This window comes from Spea bombifrons, chromosome 8, assembly GCF_027358695.1.
Source record: "Spea bombifrons isolate aSpeBom1 chromosome 8, aSpeBom1.2.pri, whole genome shotgun sequence".
NCBI classification, from domain to species: domain Eukaryota; kingdom Metazoa; phylum Chordata; class Amphibia; order Anura; family Pelobatidae; genus Spea; species Spea bombifrons.
In genome coordinates, this window is record NC_071094.1 from 12,066,257 (window position 1) to 12,084,711 (window position 18,455).

The 18,455-nt window shown below is 37.3% G+C and overlaps 1 protein-coding gene across 4 annotated transcripts in view; it reads left to right on the forward strand.

Moving 5' to 3' along the window:
- STRBP (spermatid perinuclear RNA binding protein) overlaps positions 1–18,455 on the forward strand; it is a 68,464-nt gene that overhangs the window by 12,396 nt on the left and 37,613 nt on the right. For 3 of the 4 annotated variants that reach the window (XM_053472422.1, XM_053472424.1, XM_053472420.1), the window contains exons 2-3: positions 5,084–5,181; positions 17,976–18,145. In XM_053472422.1, the coding sequence (XP_053328397.1) occupies positions 18,143–18,145 (3 nt within the window). In that variant the 5' untranslated portion in view covers positions 5,084–5,181; positions 17,976–18,142. The remainder of the gene's footprint in view (positions 1–5,083; positions 5,182–17,975; positions 18,146–18,455) is intronic. The other variant, XM_053472423.1, reaches the window with a different exon arrangement.

The window sequence follows — 18,455 nt, forward strand, 5'->3', positions numbered from 1 at the left end:
ACATACCAAGACATTTTCGACAATGCTATGCTTCCAACCTCATCAAACATCTTTGGAATAAACTGGGATATGTATTTAGAATGTGAAGCCATAAAAGTCCATGTGGGTGTAATGGTCAGGGGCCCCAAAACTTTTGCCCATATAGTGTAGCTGGGGTCACCCTAGGGCTGATTACTCAGAGGACGCGAGGTGTAGGAAGCTATGCTTCTCCCTCCCTTTTTTTCCTTCCTGTCTGTCTTTTATTTGTGGTCACAGTGCCATCTCCAAGAAAGCATGATGCAATCATCATCTCTTACCTGGGATGCTAGAGTCTGGGAGCCTAGAGCCTTTTCAAATCCATTTGATCTTCAGTACTCAAAATAAGTTTTTGGGGCATCGCCTTGACACCCCACTACAAAAGACCTTTCTTGAGTTGAAAGGGATTCTTTTCCACATGAACTGTTGGCAAGATGCTACTTGTTAAATTTGGAGCTCCCCTAAAGACTGTCCTGGGTTTTTCAGGTAATTTTTCATACAGTAGTGAATCTCCTCTTAAAAGTTCCCAGTGTTTAAGTACCCGTTTTATTTATCTATGTTCTATATTATAGTCTTAGACCACTGGCATAGAGAAGGGATCCCCTCCAGTCTCTTTCGGTTTGTAAGAGTTTATTTCTATCCATACTGTCTACTGTAAGGATGTCCCTAACTAAAATGTTGGTGTTATACCCTTTTTCTTCAAATCTCCCTCTCAAAATTGAGGCTTGTTCAGAGAAGGTTTTTCTATCACTGCAATTCCTTCTCAATCTTGGAAATTGTCCCTTTGGTACGTTTGTGAGCCACGGTGAATAGTGGCAACTTTCAAGTGAGGTATAAGCATTTTGAGCCACAGGTTAAAAAAAAATGTCTGGTTTTATTATTCCCATCTTTTATATATATTTCTAGATCTAAAAAGTTATATGGTTCTTACTCCATTCACTTTCAAGTTTTATATTCCAACTATTCTGATTCCGATGTTCTAGGAATTTTTTAAGGTCTTTTTCTCCCCTTTCCAAATTATTAATATATCATCTATATATCTTGAAAATTTGATATTATTGGATATTATCCGAAATTTGATAATATTGGATAATAAAGACCAGAGGAGCAATTCTTTTTATGAGTCTTATTGTCTGGCAGAACACATGGGCTAATAATCTCTAAATCGCTGAACTCATTTTTATTAGTCATGATTCACTTACCTGTCATTAAAACTTAAGTCCTTCAGTCATGTATACTGTGTTTGTGTATGCAATTTTACCTTGGCATCTACCAATTGTTATTTCTATTCTGATTCTCTGGATGTGTTTTACTGGCGTCTATGCAAATCTACAGATTTGTCTGGCAATCTGTTTGACACATTTGCAAAAAAAATAAAAAAAATAGCTGTGAGTTCTAGATTGCAGTTGTTGTGAGTTGAAGTGCAGTATTTTTATTTTGCCGACCTAACTGCGAGGTCTACTCCAACAATGCCAATGTAAAAAGCCGAGTTAGCTTACCGAATAATGTGATCCCACCAATTTAGTTATTCACTATGCGGGTCACCTCTGGTTTTTCAGGCAGGAGAAACTTTCTGTGCTGGCCCTTACACAGATTAGTCATCTTTGGGTTTGATTCTTTGTATATATTCTTAGTTAGAAAAAGCAACTTCATGCCCCCCCCATCTTTTTATTTAGTTAACTGTGCTAGTACATGTACACAGTTGACTTTATTTCAGACACTGTTCTTTAAACATATTTTCCCTGACTTTGTTTCCCAATAATAGTGGAACATTTATAATAAAAACTTACATTTCACTAGATTATATTTATTTCAGCTTGTCTTTATGCTATTCGTTTAAATAATTGTTGGCATTAAATTCATGCTTAAGAACTTGGGCACTTGAGCAACAGGATTCACCTAGAAAAGCATAGTATTATCATTTGGCTAAAACAAAACTGAAACTAATTTCACTTTCATTTTTGCATAAAGACATGTGGAGTTGTTGCTACCATGTGCTACCATGATACGTTTGAGTCATAACTCATATGCAAACATAGGATTAGTGACATGTTTTTATTCTGCATAATGGTATGAAGTGTTACAAAAAAAAGCACAAAACCACTGTAAGGCATGGGAAATGGCTGTGAGCCAAATTGCCACCCAAAGCACATGAGGTTCTGTAACATTTACTAATTACATTTGAAATGAAAATCAAACCGAGCCCTAAAGGACAATAATAAAGCTAGGTTCCTAATACTGAAGCCAGTGGTCTGTTAGACTGTTCATTGCTGTCAGTAAGGGTGGATGTTTGGGGCAGACAATAGCTATTAGTGGCTGTTGATGTACTCCCCATGAGCAAACCTGGGAACTTTTTAGCTCTGGCTACCTGGAGCCCCCCTTGAGGGATGCGGCCAGGACTACCTACTGACATCAGTGGGCATTCCCATCTGAAACCAATGGACAAGAAATGGAATTCTTTATCTGAAAACTAATGAGCCAAAAACAAACCTAAAAATTGGTCCAGAATGTTTTTGGCCCTTTGCACTAATAAGCATTCAAACAATCCGGTTTGGTTGTCATTTCATAACACTGAAACTTAATCCCAAAAAGGAAGTTCCCATTCCTTTTAATCTTGCATTATCCCCATGCAAAACCTTACCAAATCTGTTTAACACCTTCTCTGCTAGATGTACAATCAATTTTTGGCATCAAATATGTCCCTTCCCAAATTATAATTAAAATACTTTAGTAGACAATTCTTCACATATTTGTACATACCTATAGTCTGATAAAGTTACTATACTTCCATCTGTTTTGAATATTAAGTTACTTCATGGTTAGAATGCTTCAGTATGCACTTTAAAAAGATGCTCTTTAAAGGGGACTCCCACAATTTTGTATTACTAGTATAAGGTTGTTTTTTTTTTTTTGTTTTTTTTTTTATAATTTGAACAATATTTCTATAATATTTTAAGGCTATGTATTATAAGGTTGCATGTGTTCTAGTTTTGTCATCTTAGTACAAAATACTAGACAAACACACCGACTCATTATACGTGTGTAGCTGGCTCATACTCCCCAATACTGGTCCACTAAAGTAAACCTCATAGGGCTATCTTCTTTGAGGCCAATACAGCTAGGTCTATTTTATTTATTTATTTATTTTTATTTTTATTTTTTTTAGTTATCCTTGCATATTGTAAGGCTGCATCATATTCATATTAAGCAGGTACTAAGTATAGTTTGGTCATACCTAATTCTGTCAATGAAAGAAGCAGATTTAATGTAGTTGGTGTAATCAACCCAGTGGTTGTCTACCGATATGTCAATCAGCAGTTCCCAATACACAGGAGCTGGCATCACACACTAACCTGCTGCCAATACATTTCTCTAATGTGGCCAGCTTTAGCAATGGGACCTACCAGTAATATGATATATTTTTTTTAAATTTCAATTGGATTACAATTCTTAATTATGTCTAAATGCAGTCAATTAATTATTTCAGTGTTCATGTTACACACTGTTTATCCATTTTGCCCACAAAAATAAGTTGATATTTTTTTAATTAAGCTACAACCTTTTTACATACATTTTGCAAAATGTAACACGATTATTAGATAAGCTTGTCCCTTGTCAAAAATTATATATATTTTTTGGTAGCCTATATGGACAAACGTATTGGGGCAGGCCCCTTACACCCATTGCCACAGGCGTATAAAATCAAGCACCTAGCCATGCAGTCTGCATTTACAAACATTTGTGAAAAAAGGGGTCAGTTTGAAGAGCTCAATGGATTTGTGTGGGACTGTGATAAGATGCCACTTTTGGAATAAGTCAGTTTGTGAAATTCCACCCCTGCTAGATATTCCACAGTAAACTGTAAGTGGTATTAATAGAAAGTGGAAGCGCTTAGGGACAGCAGCCCTGAAGTGGAAGAACACATAATGTCACAGAATGGGGTCACGGAGTGCTGGGCTGCTGAAGAGTTTGAAACTTCCACTGGCATTAATATCGGCAAAAAAAATGTGTGTAGCGGGAGCTTCATGGAATGAGTATCATGGTCAAAGAGCTTCATGGAAACCTTACTTCTCCAAGTTCAATGCCAAGTGTTGGATCAAGTGGAACAGTGTTCTGTGGAGTGAAAAATCTTCTTAGTTTTACGGTCTGATGTGCGGATCGGTTACTTGCCTGACTACATTGTGCCAACTGTAAAGTTTGGTGGAGGAGGGATAATGGTATGTGGCTTTTTTTCTGGGATTGAACTAGGCCCCTCACCATTGAAGGGAAATCCTAATGCTTCAGCATACCCAAGACATTTTGTTCAATGCTGTGCTTCCAATTTTGTGGAAACAGTTATCCTGGGGCCAAAGTTTGGGGATGTCCCTTTTCTATTCCAGCATGACTGTGCCCCAGCGCACAAAGCAAAGTCCATAAAGACATGGATATGTTTGGTGTGGAAGAACTTCAATGGGCCCCACAGAGCCCTGAGCTCAACCCCATCAAACACCTTAGGATGAACTGGAATGGAGATTGCAAGCATGGCCTTCTCCCTGCTGTTCCAATACTTTTGTCTACATAGTGTATGTTGCGCAATGTTCGGTAACAGACATCGCTTGTGTAATGGTTAAAGGGCTAAAAACGATCACTTCAAACTCTAAAATTTATAACTTCACATTATCTTTAATTGTTTACCTTCATCACAGACTGGCAAATTGTCTTTAGTTTTTTTACTTTGGACTTACAGATTATAAAGAAGTAAATACAAAGTATCAATTGCTTATTGTGATATTGCTGATTCTGTTTTTGTTTGTTTGTTTTTTATATGTATGAAGCCTAAACTTTTAGTTTAGGCTTCATACATATTAAAAAACTGTGGCTTTAAAAATCCAACAAGAAAAATCTAGTTTTTTTTTTCTAAATGTTAAAATTGTCCTCCTGATGACATGGGTCATTGTTTTGCTTGACAATAGTTGATTTTAAGAAACTTAACGGTAATGATGGTAAAACACAGCAAATACCTTTTTTGTTCTGTTTTTGTCATCAATGTTTTATATTCATGTTTTTTTTTTTTTGTTTTTTTTTACAGCGTCATCTGCTAATAGTAATTAAATAAATGGAAAACGCAGTACATGTACAAAACCTGATGTAAGAACCTTATTGTGGAATATTGGCATTTTTCTAAAAGTAAGTGCTGTTTTAACACTATTATAAATTGTTATTTTTTTTGTATTATATATGCTTCTTTTCCAGGCTAAGATATTGGTAGAATATGATGGAGGGGGTTGTAGTGCACTGATGTTTCTGCGAGCCACCCTCAATTTTTTTTTTTTCCCCTCATGTCCACTGATGTTGCCTTACCAACCCTCAAGGTGCTGCTCAAGATCCTCTTCATCCTTCTGGAATCCCAGCACCTTTTCTACTCTTGCACATCCTTTGCCCTCCTTGAGTGAGCCTGTCTGTCTATCCTGTCTCTTGATCTCTCTTTTAAGCTCTCATATGGCCACACATTCAGTTTCTATTTAAATATGATATTTCTATATATAACCTCAGTGTACAGTACTGCTGAATCTGCTATATAAATAAAAAATGTAGTAGTAATATCCTGCCTTCCTTCAGGCTATCTTCAGCCTCCCTGTCATCCACAGCCTACTTATCACTTTTCCTGGCTCTGTCTCTCCACTACCCTTTTCTCCATTGTTTTCTTGGTCCAGCCATTTTCCATCTGTCTTCCATCCCTTTTAACATCTCCTTCCATTTTCTCCCCTACAGCAGTAATATTAGTAGTGAAATCTATAGTGCTGAATATAGATGCCGGTGATACATTATATCGAATCTGTCAGGAACAGTGCTATTAGGTGGAATTAGGTCTACATTTTTCTTTTACTTTACCCAGTTTCTACCATCGCGTATGGCATCCATCAATGTGATGTAACACAAAGCTTTATTGGTCACAAAATGCCGTTATGTGGATTCTTCCGATGCTGCTGATGTTGGCATAGTAAAAATTAGACTTCGTGTTCGGGTGAACATGAAAACGAACACGATGGATGCGTTTTCGTTGTTCAGCTCGAATACCAAAAAAGCACGGCGGCGGCGGCGGAAAAATGTACACAAAGACGAAGACACACAGCACAAAGAATCTTTGTGTTCATCTTCATTAGTATCTCCTGACTAATCTTCCTGGTCCCTTCCCCTTCTAGCTTAACTTGTCTGTGCAGCATCACAGGGGTTAACGGGAACGTGAATCTGTAGGATCACGCAAGGAGTTAAAGGTCTGTGCTAGCAACTCTATTGGTCGCTTGCAGGAGCCTCCTCAGTCAGGGAGCTTCTTCATTAATTGATGCCAGAGGAGGTCGCTTGTACTGACCTTTAACTCCTGGTGCGGGGAGACCAGTGGTCTCCCCAGGCCGAGTATCTGTGCCAGGATTTTAAATCTGTACGAACAACTCTATCGGTTGCCGGCAGGTGGCTCCTCTGACATCAGCCAATGAAGAGCAAATGTACATCATTAATTGATGGCAGAGGAGGCCCCTGCTGATGACCAATAGAGTTGCCCGTACAGACCTTTAAAATCCTGGGGCCAAAGCTGCTGCATACTGCATTAACCCCGTATTAACCTTAAAAAAAATAATAATGACATGAAGAATGTACACAAATATTTGCCGACATTTTGACCTGTATGTGACCCTGTTTTGTGGATTGTCCTTCAGGCTCCTACTGCTGGTTCTAGTAGTTTGCCTCCAGAGCAGGCCTTTAGTAGTGGCTGCTACTTTGAGCTACAGCTCCTCCTTATGAGCCTCTGACCTAGGTGGTCCTGATAATATTCTTTTATTGATATTGTGTGTGTGTGTGTGTGTATGTGTATATGTGTATATATATATATGTGTATACATATATATATATACATATATATATATATATATGTATATATATATATATATATATATATATATATATATATATATATATATATATATATATATATATATATATATATATGTATATATACACACACACACACATATTGTTTTTATACAATTGTGTATATTTAACACACCCAGACAACCACTGAGCTTTATACCAATGTTCTTGTCTAATCACTTCTCACCTCATTTGAATTAACCTAATGTCACATTTATACTTTCTCACAGCCTTCATCAACACTTCTCCACTACATTCCTGTGACTTTATAATCTTTTTTTACCTTGCTGTCAAACCTTTAATCAAGTACTTGTTAAATTGTAAAAGTTTATAAATAGAAGAGTAGAGTGCACAAAACTAAGCCAGATAGAACATCACCTTAATCATTACTACATTATTATTGTTATTAAAGAAAATGTGCTTTATAATTTAAAACAATGAGGATACGAGCTTGACGGTAGGTTCTATATATGTCCATAAACCTATAAAATGATGCAGGTTAGCCTGTCTCTGGGTATGTGTGGTGTAACTGGTTTTCCATGTCACGCCTTTATTCTAAGGGCTTGTCTGTATCATCCCACGCAATATTATTATTATTATTTATTGTTTTATATAGCGCCATCAAATTCTGTAGCACTGTACAATGGGTAGACCGGACATAAGTAGTATGCAACAAATTGACTAACAGAGACAACAGGTGAGGAGGGCCCTGCTCAAACGAGCTTACAATAGTGCTCTCACTAGTTCTCTAGCTCTGTAGTTTGTTGGAGTACAGTATGCTTTTGCCCTTTTCAGAAGCAAACAAAATCAAGAAATAGTACACACCATCTTGCCCATCTAGTCTGCTAAATAAATGTCTGTTATTATTCATCATGCAGCTATATAAATAGATGAATGAGGTGGTATTTATTCACTTAAATGTTCTCAAATTTTCATGTAGAAGAGAAGTAACTTTGTGACCCAAGTAACTGTATGCTGACATCTTTTACATTAATTTTTAAAGAGGAACTGATCACCATCTCAGCCACTACATGAGTTACGCATAGGTTTCATGACCACAAGCAGTAGATCTTTTTAGGATATCTGACCCTGTGCCGTAATTTTCCTATTTCCATTAGCTTAATAGAATGAATTTTTGATCTGTCCATGTCTATCACAATTGTTCTACTTTGAGTAAATTAAAGGGATTCAAAGAGTGCAGTAAGTGAATTATTGTTGGGTTATTATCTTATTGCTTTTTAGAGTTAAGGACAAAAGTGTAAAATATATCATATTCTTATGTTGTCACCGTTTAGTTCTGCATACATCCATAGCAATGTGTATTCCACTTAAATAAGTAAATAACTATGTACTCCCACATTGTTTTTTTGTCCCCTTAGTTTGTTTTCTAACTTCAGTTGTTAATGCACGAGGCCATTGGAGCAGGAAGAATAGATATTGTTGTGAAGGGATTTAAGTGCATGTGGCTTAATATTTAATACGCTAAAAGCATAGATTTAATGTAGCAGCCAACCTGGATTTGCAATATTTAATAGAGCTTTCTTTTTGTTAAAAGTTGTCAAGGCACAACCAGGGTCTAAATAGTAACTTGTCAGCTATGTCACAGCACAAAATATCGGGTAAATATAATGTTGAACACTGTAAAAATGTACACGTTAATCTCTGTAAAAAATGCAGATACCAGAGTCTTAAACTCTGACTTTGTGGAATCATATTTGTAGAAGTGAATATTCTGCTCTTTTATGAATTTCTATTAATCTGATTCTGTCTGATACTAAATTAAAATATATTTTTCAAACCTGCAACATTATAGCAAAGGTAACACAAAAATGAAAACTGTCATGTGAGATAAAAACCATAATTGAATCCAGTACTGAAAGCTATCTATATTATTATTTATTCGTTATTTTGATTTTTATATTGCCAGCTCTGACTTCTGACAAAAGTGGTGTCAGTGTATAATGCATGTCAATTAATTAATTAATTAATGTCAATCCATGTAGGAAGTTATACTGTGCCTTTTACCTGCCCTCAGTTTAAAACAGTAGAGGTTAACAGCTATGCAGTTCTTCTGTAAAGCTGTACAATGATAGTCATTTAATTTGTAAAGGACAAACTGTAACGTAGTACATAACAGAAAATAACATGCTGTTTATGTTAATACAAAATGCTTGTATAAATTAGGAGTAGAGATAATCTGGAATAAACCGTTCCCCTTTAAGGTTGACCTGACAAGTGGTCTCTAAGACCTTAGAGGTAATGATATCAATTGCAATACAAGTTATGTTGTAGATCTAATTATCCTGTTTTAAATGCTCTATGCGGTATGTTGGCCATACTCAAAGGCCGCTAGAAGAAAAGATATATGTGAACGCTTAGATGTTTTGAACAATGAGCTGGAATCGCATGTGAAACACCATTTCAGTTGGGTGGCAGTGTGATCCTCTGTTTAGGTTGCATAAATGGGAATTCATTGCCCTCCTATTTGCAAAAATACGAATTGATTTGGATATCAACTTATTGATTATGTATATATTCAATTAATATTATATTGCGATTGTACTTATTACAATAGTTCAGAATTGACGTGACAGTTTTCTGCTTTATATTTTTTTACTTTACCAAACTAAATTAGAAAGTGATGGCAGATAAGAACCATCCGGCCCATGTAGTCTGCCTAAAAAAATTAATTGCCCTTCAATGTGCAATAAATATTAATTACCGTATTTGCTCGATTATAAGACAAGGTTTTAAATGCTCTGAAAAATACCCCTCCTCTTCTAATCGGGGTCGTCTTCTAATCAGACCTCAAATAGAGGTCTGATTATGAGACTAAGATCCAGATCCCCCACACCGCTGCAGGGGACCTGGATCCTCCTGTCTCACCCCCCCCCATCATACACACACTTACCGGTGCTTCCTGCTGTATTGCCGGGGCAGCGATCCGCGTAGACAACATCCGCTGCAGCCGGAAGGAGGTGTGGCTAGCAGCAGGGGTTATCTGCGTCCGTCGCGCATACCTTCCCCGACTGTCAGAGATCAGAGTTCGGCACCGGTGCGGGGAACTCTGATCTCTGACAGCCAGGGAAGGTATACGCGACGGACGTAGACAAACCCCCGCTGCCAACTCCACCTCCTTCCGGCTGCAGCGGAAGGAGACGTCAACCCGCTGCCCCGGCAAAACAGCAGGAAATTGGAAGCACCAGTAAATGTGTGTGTGTGTGTGTGTGTGTTAAATGGGGGCATAGGGCATTTCTGGAATGCCTTATACCCCTATATGCCAGTCTGGCACTTAGGGGGTTAAAAAGCATATTATGGGGCAGAGTGGCATATAGGGAGGTATAAGGCATTTCACCTCAGTATATGCCACTCTGCCCCATAATATGCCTTTTAACCCCCTAAATGCCAGAGTGGCATATAGGGGTATAAGGCATTTCTGGAGGCAGAGTGCTCTATACAATGCCTTTTAACTCCCTTAATGCCACTCTGCCTCCTGGAATGTCTTATACCTCCCTATATGCCACTCTGCCCCATAATATGCATTTTAACCCCCTAAATGCCAGAATGGGATGTAGGGGTATAAGGCATTTCTGGAGGCAGAGTGGCACATAGGGGGTCAAAAGGCATACCATGGGGCACAGTGGCATATAGAGGGTTAAAAGGCATATCATGGGCCACAGTGCCATATTGGTGTGGCAAGCCTGGGGGCAGATGTGCGTAACTGGGGGACAGGTTGGAAAATACAAGGAAATAAAAACAAAAAAAATATTTTTCTCAATCATAGCTTTTATTAAAAAAAAATAGTTTACATGAATTAACATTTACTGGTAAAACTTTTTTCCTTTAGGGTCATCTTATATTCAGGCTTTTTCTTTTTTTCCTAAGTTAATATTCAGATTTTGGGGGGTCGTCTTATAATCGAGCAAATACGGTACATTTCGCAGTTTTTATTACTGTATGTTATTGTATATACAGAGCATTAACCTGATTGTCGCCCCACTAAAGCAGTAGATTATGATCTGGACTAGTAATTTGCTTTTATCTGTCAATACATTATTGTATGTATTAATGGGAGATATTCATATTTGGTTTGCCCAGATATTTTAAGCCTATAATAAAGCTCCATGTCCTGTCAATTTGTAGATGAGTACAGGCTTTTTTATTTCTATACTCTCCATGCATGGGTGTCTTCACTGTTAGACTGCCATCAGTATTTTCCAGAGAAGAACTTGTCCTTTTTAAAGTGAACCTGATAAGATATGGTTCAAGAGGAAAATAAGATTGCATTGTTTATTATATCCAATAAATATGATGCATCGGAAAAAACTGCCTTGTATTAGTCACATCCACCATTGCAAATGTATAATTTAATGTAATAAAAATGCACAAAAAGGAAAGTAATAAACAAAGCAACCCTTTACCTTCTAACTGTCATCAACAATAACTCAGCTGCCCCCTACACCCTTTGTGAAATTAATGTTGCCCTCCCCTCAACCATAACCATGGTACGCATCAAGTCACTAAAGGTGTTCTGCATACGTTCCTATATACTGTTCATTTTTTGTTTCAAGCAATCTCTGTGCTCCCCCTATTGTACAGCAACATGAAATATATAGTGGCTCTTTATGTGTAAAGTAGTACTAATAATTTACTGAAACACTAGATACAGAGAGATCTATCTTTCTTCACAAGTGAGAGAGGGAATGCCTTACTGTTCCAAGATGAATACCTGCCCGCTATTTTGATATGAAAAAATAGTACATTTCTTTTGGAGGAATTATAGTTGTGTGCACGCATAGGCTTTTGACTTACAGTAAAGTTATTTGGGGCCGCAGATCTCCAAACACATAAACCGGTGTAATGTTATACATGTAACTCTGGAAATAGGTTTTGCTTAACTATTAAGTCTGTTGTGGTAATATAGAAAATTGAAGTGTATTCTAATTGTTAGAAGATTGTCTTAAATAATGTGGTTTGGTTTGTAAGGAATTCACCAAAGAGGAAATATGAGTTCATAGTGGGAGAAAAAAAAGATACGTTTTGACCATATGACAATAAATAAATCAATAAAAAAAAAATAAAAGCTATGCATCACTTTTTTCCCCTAAATATTTGACATTTGGAATGCTGGGCCTCTACTTAACCCCTTAATGACAAAGCCCGTACATGTACGCGCTCAAAATGTATTGTTTTCAATGGGTTTTGGGACCGCCCATTCTCCTTAAGGGGTTAAATAAATGACCACAAAACAAACATATTTGTCAGTGACTTTTGGCCATCTACATCTGCCAAAAATTAGGAAAAAACACACCATTGGTAGGTCTGTATGGGACTCTAAACTGTTGCTAGCTACTAGATTTCTTTACAATTGTGCATCCATCAACTTCTATATGAAAAACATAAAGCAGCTAACAAGCAGCCGTACTATTTTAGGAGCCAATGGCTTCTAGGATTTGTATTTTTGAAAGTGTCCTTTGAGGACACCGGTCCCTACTCGCAGACAAGATCAAGTCTCTATAAAAGCCTGGGAAGGAAGTAATTGGAACAGGGACCCTAATGTCCTAGAAATGGCAACACTAGAGGCTATTTATAACCACATCTGTGACCTTTCTTGCACTACCCTCCTGCTGCTCTTAATACATATGGATCATGTTTAAAGTAACACTTGCCTTTAATATTAAAAACATACTGAAGATAGTGTTGGATGTTTCTGCCCGGAGAGGTGGAAGAATCTTGGAGTGAGTTACGGAGGGAAAATAAGAGAAACAAAAGAACAGAATATTATCTGTTTAAATTAATTGAAGGAATCTTTTTTTTTTCTGTGTGACTTACCATGTAGCTATGAAGAGGCAAAGCATGCCCCCAAGTCCCCCTCCACCAAAAAAGGGAAAGTGTTAACGTTAGAAAGATTTACTGTATTATAACTGATAAAACCATAACCGAATCCCACTGAAAACATAATTTGGGTTATTTTAGATGAATGTGCCTGTCTCTGTTAAACAGTCTTTTAAAGACAGGCAGTGGCTCATGCTGCACACTTTCTAAGGATTCCTTTGGGGGCAAATGCCAATCACTGGGGCTATCCATTTAAGTCACATATATCATACTCAAAAATATTTCCTTCCTGGGATAAAGGCAGCAGGGCCATGTGTGACCCTGCGGCATTGGGTTCTAGGTTACCCAGTACAGATACTGGGTAGTTTAGGCTATGTGTGCGCAGTGTAACACAGAATCCAAAAAAGGGGCTGTCCCAGGAAATTTCAGACTGTTGGCAGGTATGCATTATATACTACAGAGATTACAAGGAGAAAATATGAATGCCAGAGCATGTGTCAAATGCACAACCAGAACTAAAAATGTGATGTCAGGCTTTGGGAGAAAGTTGTGGATGGCAGATATGTTCCCTACAGTTTGCTCACCCTTTTTGCTGCTATTATTCCATTTTTGATATAGATGCACCAACATCACAGTGATGGTGGGGTTAAAATTGGCCTTTAAGAGCAGAAGGCTCTGGTGATTTTTTTTTTTTTTAAGAATTATTTAACTTTTATACTTTTTTGAGATTTCAGTTGCTAGTTAACCTCTTTGTGACATTCTGGTACGTTACAAAATGACCCATTAATGTCTGTGACGTACCTTGAAAGTCATGGTAAAATGATATTTGCAGTGCTTGATAGTTTCGTCTAACAGCAACCCAGATTCTCCTGCCAGCAAGAGACAGCTTGCTGTAAACTGATGTATGCGGAATAACCGAGCTCGGCAGGAAGTTTCTACAAAGCTGATTTCACAAGAAGCATCTGGGGTACCCTATAGTTACAAGTTATCTCCATGGGGATCTTTCATCTTTTTTGTGCTGTTTTATCTTTGTGTTGGTTCACTAAATGAGAAAGATAGATATTTAGACTGAATAAAGACATAGCAAAAACTCAAAAATGGCTCTGGTCCTGTACCCTTTGTTGATGCAAATAAAATCCACCCTGACCCATGATAGCTTGGCACAAATGAGTTGAGCTCCCACTGAAAGCAGTTGTAGTTCAACTTGCAGACACAAAATAAGCAGGAACCGCTTGTAAGTTTTACAGGTCTGTACTATAACTACTACTTTATGAAAGAGAATATGTCAGTTTGCATGCTATAAAACACATTGGCTTTTTGTGCAGAATGGTCTCCATTATGTGTAATAATAATAATAGATTTATGAAGCACTATCATATTCCACAATGGATAAACGGGACATAACAACAAAAGGTAAGGAGGGCCCTGCCCAAACAAGCTTGCAATCTAGATGGGTGGTTGGAGTATTTCTTTAAGCATAAGTTATATGGAATTTAAATCAGTTTCTGTCTCTAGAACTTGGTTACATCCAAAGAATTTTGAATCAGTGGGGAGGTTTCCAACAAATAACCAGACTTCAACACCCCCCACCACCACCACCACCGCAAGTTTAGCTAGCAGATGAAGTGTCAGCACCAATTACACTTGCCAGTAGTGACACTGAAATGCTAAGCAGCACCACAGAGGGTTTGTACTGGCCCTGCTGAGATCTCTGATAATGTTCCCTGCTGACTAATCACACTATGATCAGAAACGCAGGGTTGCAGATCCTTGCATCCTGATCATTGTGTTATTTGCTGCAAAGGAGATCAGAGTATAAAAAGGGAGAAATTATTCCTACTACTACTTAAAAAGTACAAATAAACCTGTGTATTACTGTACTCGGATACAGCGGATGTTGCTGGGCATATATTTCATAATATATTTCATTTGACACCTAATCTATTTTTTTTTATATTTCATTGTTAATAAATATAACATTACATTAAAACAAAACCCCACCTGTCCTTTAAATTTTTTTTTGTGGCTACATTAACCACAAAAATAGGACATTATGGATAAACTTATGGTTAAAATTCCAAAAAAAAAAAAAAAATGAATGTTCATTAGTGGTGAAAATACCCTTGTCATGAAAGGGTCAGGGGAACCGTTGTGAAAATGCTTTATCATACCCCCAATATTTCAGATGACCAAATTGGGACACGGTTGTTAGTGGGCCACAGGTAAGGAGGGTTAGGAGCAGAGGCAGAAAGAAATGCACCACCCACTCACTCAAGTACATCTCTCCCAACAGTCCAATTTTTACATAGTTACATAGGCTGAAAAAGACATGCATCCATCAAGTTCAGCCTTTCACATATCTGATAATTGCTGTTGATCCAAAAGAAGGCAAAAAAATTCCAGCTTGTAGCTCTTTCCAATCCTTCTTGGCCCCTTCTTTTCATGAGACAGTCCCAGTTTTCATGCACTCCTGGCAATGGGTAGCATAGGCTGGTTTGGGAGATCTTCTGCTCTCACCTGACCAGCCTAGAGAGCTGTGAATTCAATGGAAATATTTGCTATTGAAGCACGGTCTCTTGGTGACGCTAGCTTTGCGAGGTGGCTATTCGGGTAAGGTGGCAGCTGCCCCACCCACAGCTGGACCCCACATCTTGCTACGTACTCCATTGTCCTGATTTGGCAGTCTCATATGTTGGGGGTGCAAAGAGCAACCCTGTGGCATTCAGCTGCAACATGTCACAATATGGTGGTCTGTGTGGACCCATCAATTTTAAAGCTCCCTAGGTTAGTCAAGATCAGGGGCTCTCCACAAACAACCTGATTCCCCCTGCCAGCAAAAGAATGATGGTGGGACAGTGCCCCAAAACTATGAGTGTCCTGTGGAAAATGAGAACTAGCAAGCCACTCCTGTCTTCTGCTTACAGTAGAATTCTGTTTTATACCAATATTTCACACCTAGTTATAGGGCATAAAACAAACTATTGGCAGGTATGGACTGTGCTGTTTAATTATTTGTTCAGAATCTATGAATGACTCCTGTCTGTAATGTGCTGCGTCATAGAAATGTAAATTACCCAAAGACTTGATTAATGTTTGTGTCAGGAGCTCTGAAAACCTTCTTGTCGTTTTTTGACCTACTTATACAGTTCTCTACTGTGGTGGATGCTGTTAAAGAGTGAGTGTTGGCAGAAAACCAAGAATAAAATTATTCTGCAATAGGACATTGCACATTTTATTTTTAATTCTCCAGCAGTTTGTATGGTGAGAAAAAAATACGTGCGTAGGCTTGTGGTGGCAATGCCAGTAATTTAAATTAATAAGGTTTCTAAATACAGGTGACGTTTTATTTTTATATATATATATATATATATATATATATATATATATATATATATATATATATATATATATATATTTATATATATATATATATATATATATATATATATCATGCTTTCTAGTGGGTATATTTTATAGCTAATAGCTCTAACTCTCCATCTACATTTACTGGAGATTTAATTCTGCTAAGCACATATCTAAAAGGACAGAGCATCATAAGAGGCTTATTGTTTGGTGGCCTAAAATACTGATTGCTTTGACAAAGAATTCACATTTTTAATTGCAATACAGTCTGCATACAAATCCAGCCGGTACATTCCCAAACCAACATTAAAAGCAGGGTTAAGAAGGAATTATGCTACTTCAGATTGACTGGTATTTAGTCCCAGTTTATAGTGACGGCTATTTTTATATTTAATGGTTTATCCTTTGTCATCCTGTATGACTGCACCATTTTTTATTGTTACAACTGGAAATGTGTACAAGGTTATATGTACTATATATATATATATATATATATATATATATATATATATATATATATATATATATATATATGTGTGTGTGTGTGTTTTAATTCCATATTACATGTAAAATATATTACATACTTTCCTAATCTTAAATTCACTCTTTCACAAATCTTATGGACACCTCATTCTGTCCATGCTTGTCTTTTATTTGCTTTAATTTTTTGGTTACACACAACCGTTCCTTTCTTTTCCACGAAGGTTAGTCTGGTGTTAATATCAGACTACAAGAGTGGGGCTCACAATCGTTGCCCTTGTTTTCATCTCCCTGTAGATAGCCCTGATTTCCTGTAAAGAGCTCTTCATACCTAATGCGCTTTTGTACGCCTAAATTAATTTACAGCTGTGATTAAAATTTAGCAAACTGATACCCTGGTAATCTGCGGTAATAAGTACTGAATGCAAGTAGATTTGTATCCCCTTGTGGAGCATATGGTTTTCCCGACTTTTCCCCGACACTCGGAAGAAAAGTTATCTGCTGTTAACACGCACAATACACAAGCTCTAGCTGCCTGCAAGCAGTTACAGAGCAAGCAATGTCAATGATGTGCAGCAACTTGGCAGTGTGATCAATGTAAGCAATAAACCTGCAGTCAGACGTGAGTACAACAGAATAGTAGGCATAATCATGGCGAGATTTCAGTGAAAATAGCAATACGCTTAAAACGAGGGCATATGAAAGTTACGTGTGTTTATCGATCTGTTTTACCGACATGAGGATATCGAAATACCAGCTACAAAATACAAGACATACTGTATATTTTAGGTATAGAATGATAATTACATTGATATCCTTGTCAAATTTAAGATTAGGGGTATGTTTTCAGATCATCCAGGACCTAGAATTTAGAACATCTTCATCCCTTATTTGTTTTAACAGAAATGCAGAGGGATTTATCTCATTTTTAGTTACTAAATTATTAGGTGATGTCGATTTAGTGTTTTTTTTTATGTGTGTGTATTTTTAAGTAATTCTGTGGTTGATGGCTTTTTACTTAGACTTGTATAATCTGTTGATCCCTAGATCGTAGTATGGACTATAAAGTAGTCCATTTGAATCTCTTGTTTCGTGTGAGCCTCTTATCACTGTACACTTCCATAAACACGTTGAAGATTGTAAATAATTTTTGCCAGTTGTGTACTGTTCTTTCACTTTAAAATTTGATGGAATAGCATAATGATGATGAACAGACAAGGGAGATTTTTAGGAACGTCAGCTTGTCTACACCAATCCAGGCATTATTCCTAGAAGCTATAATTGGTGATGTGACAATGTAGGCTGTGCAGTTTGCTTTGAAATATATTCGTAATTAAGGAGTAGAATAAACCCGCACTAACGACTGCACTTTTCCTCAGCAGGTTTATACAGGATGCATCAGGCGTATCACCTAGGCTGCGTGAATCCCTGAGGTGTCCAAGGGACCAGGAGACTTATGTGGAGTTTGAACCAGTCAAAAGCTTGCCTGGGGACATCTGCAGAGAGGAGGGAAGCAGAGATATAATACTCAAAACCAATCATCAGCATGGTGAGTGATCATTTTGTTTTCTGATTTAAATAATTGGTTTGTTAATGTAAGAACGATTTCTGTTTCGGTGATGGAATTGTTGTCGACGTTCTTCAAACGAAAATGTAATAAATGACCTCAAACATCGCTTAATGTAGAGTGTTGAGGCTGCGCTACGAAGACATCTATTTTCTGCGCTGCTTTTTTCTGGGGAAGTATGAACCTGTCATTCGTTGTCCTATTGTGAACAGAAATAATACTAGTCTCTAAGGGGAAATGATATTTTTATACTGAGAAATGACCCAAATTAATTTTTTTAAAAAAATGTATA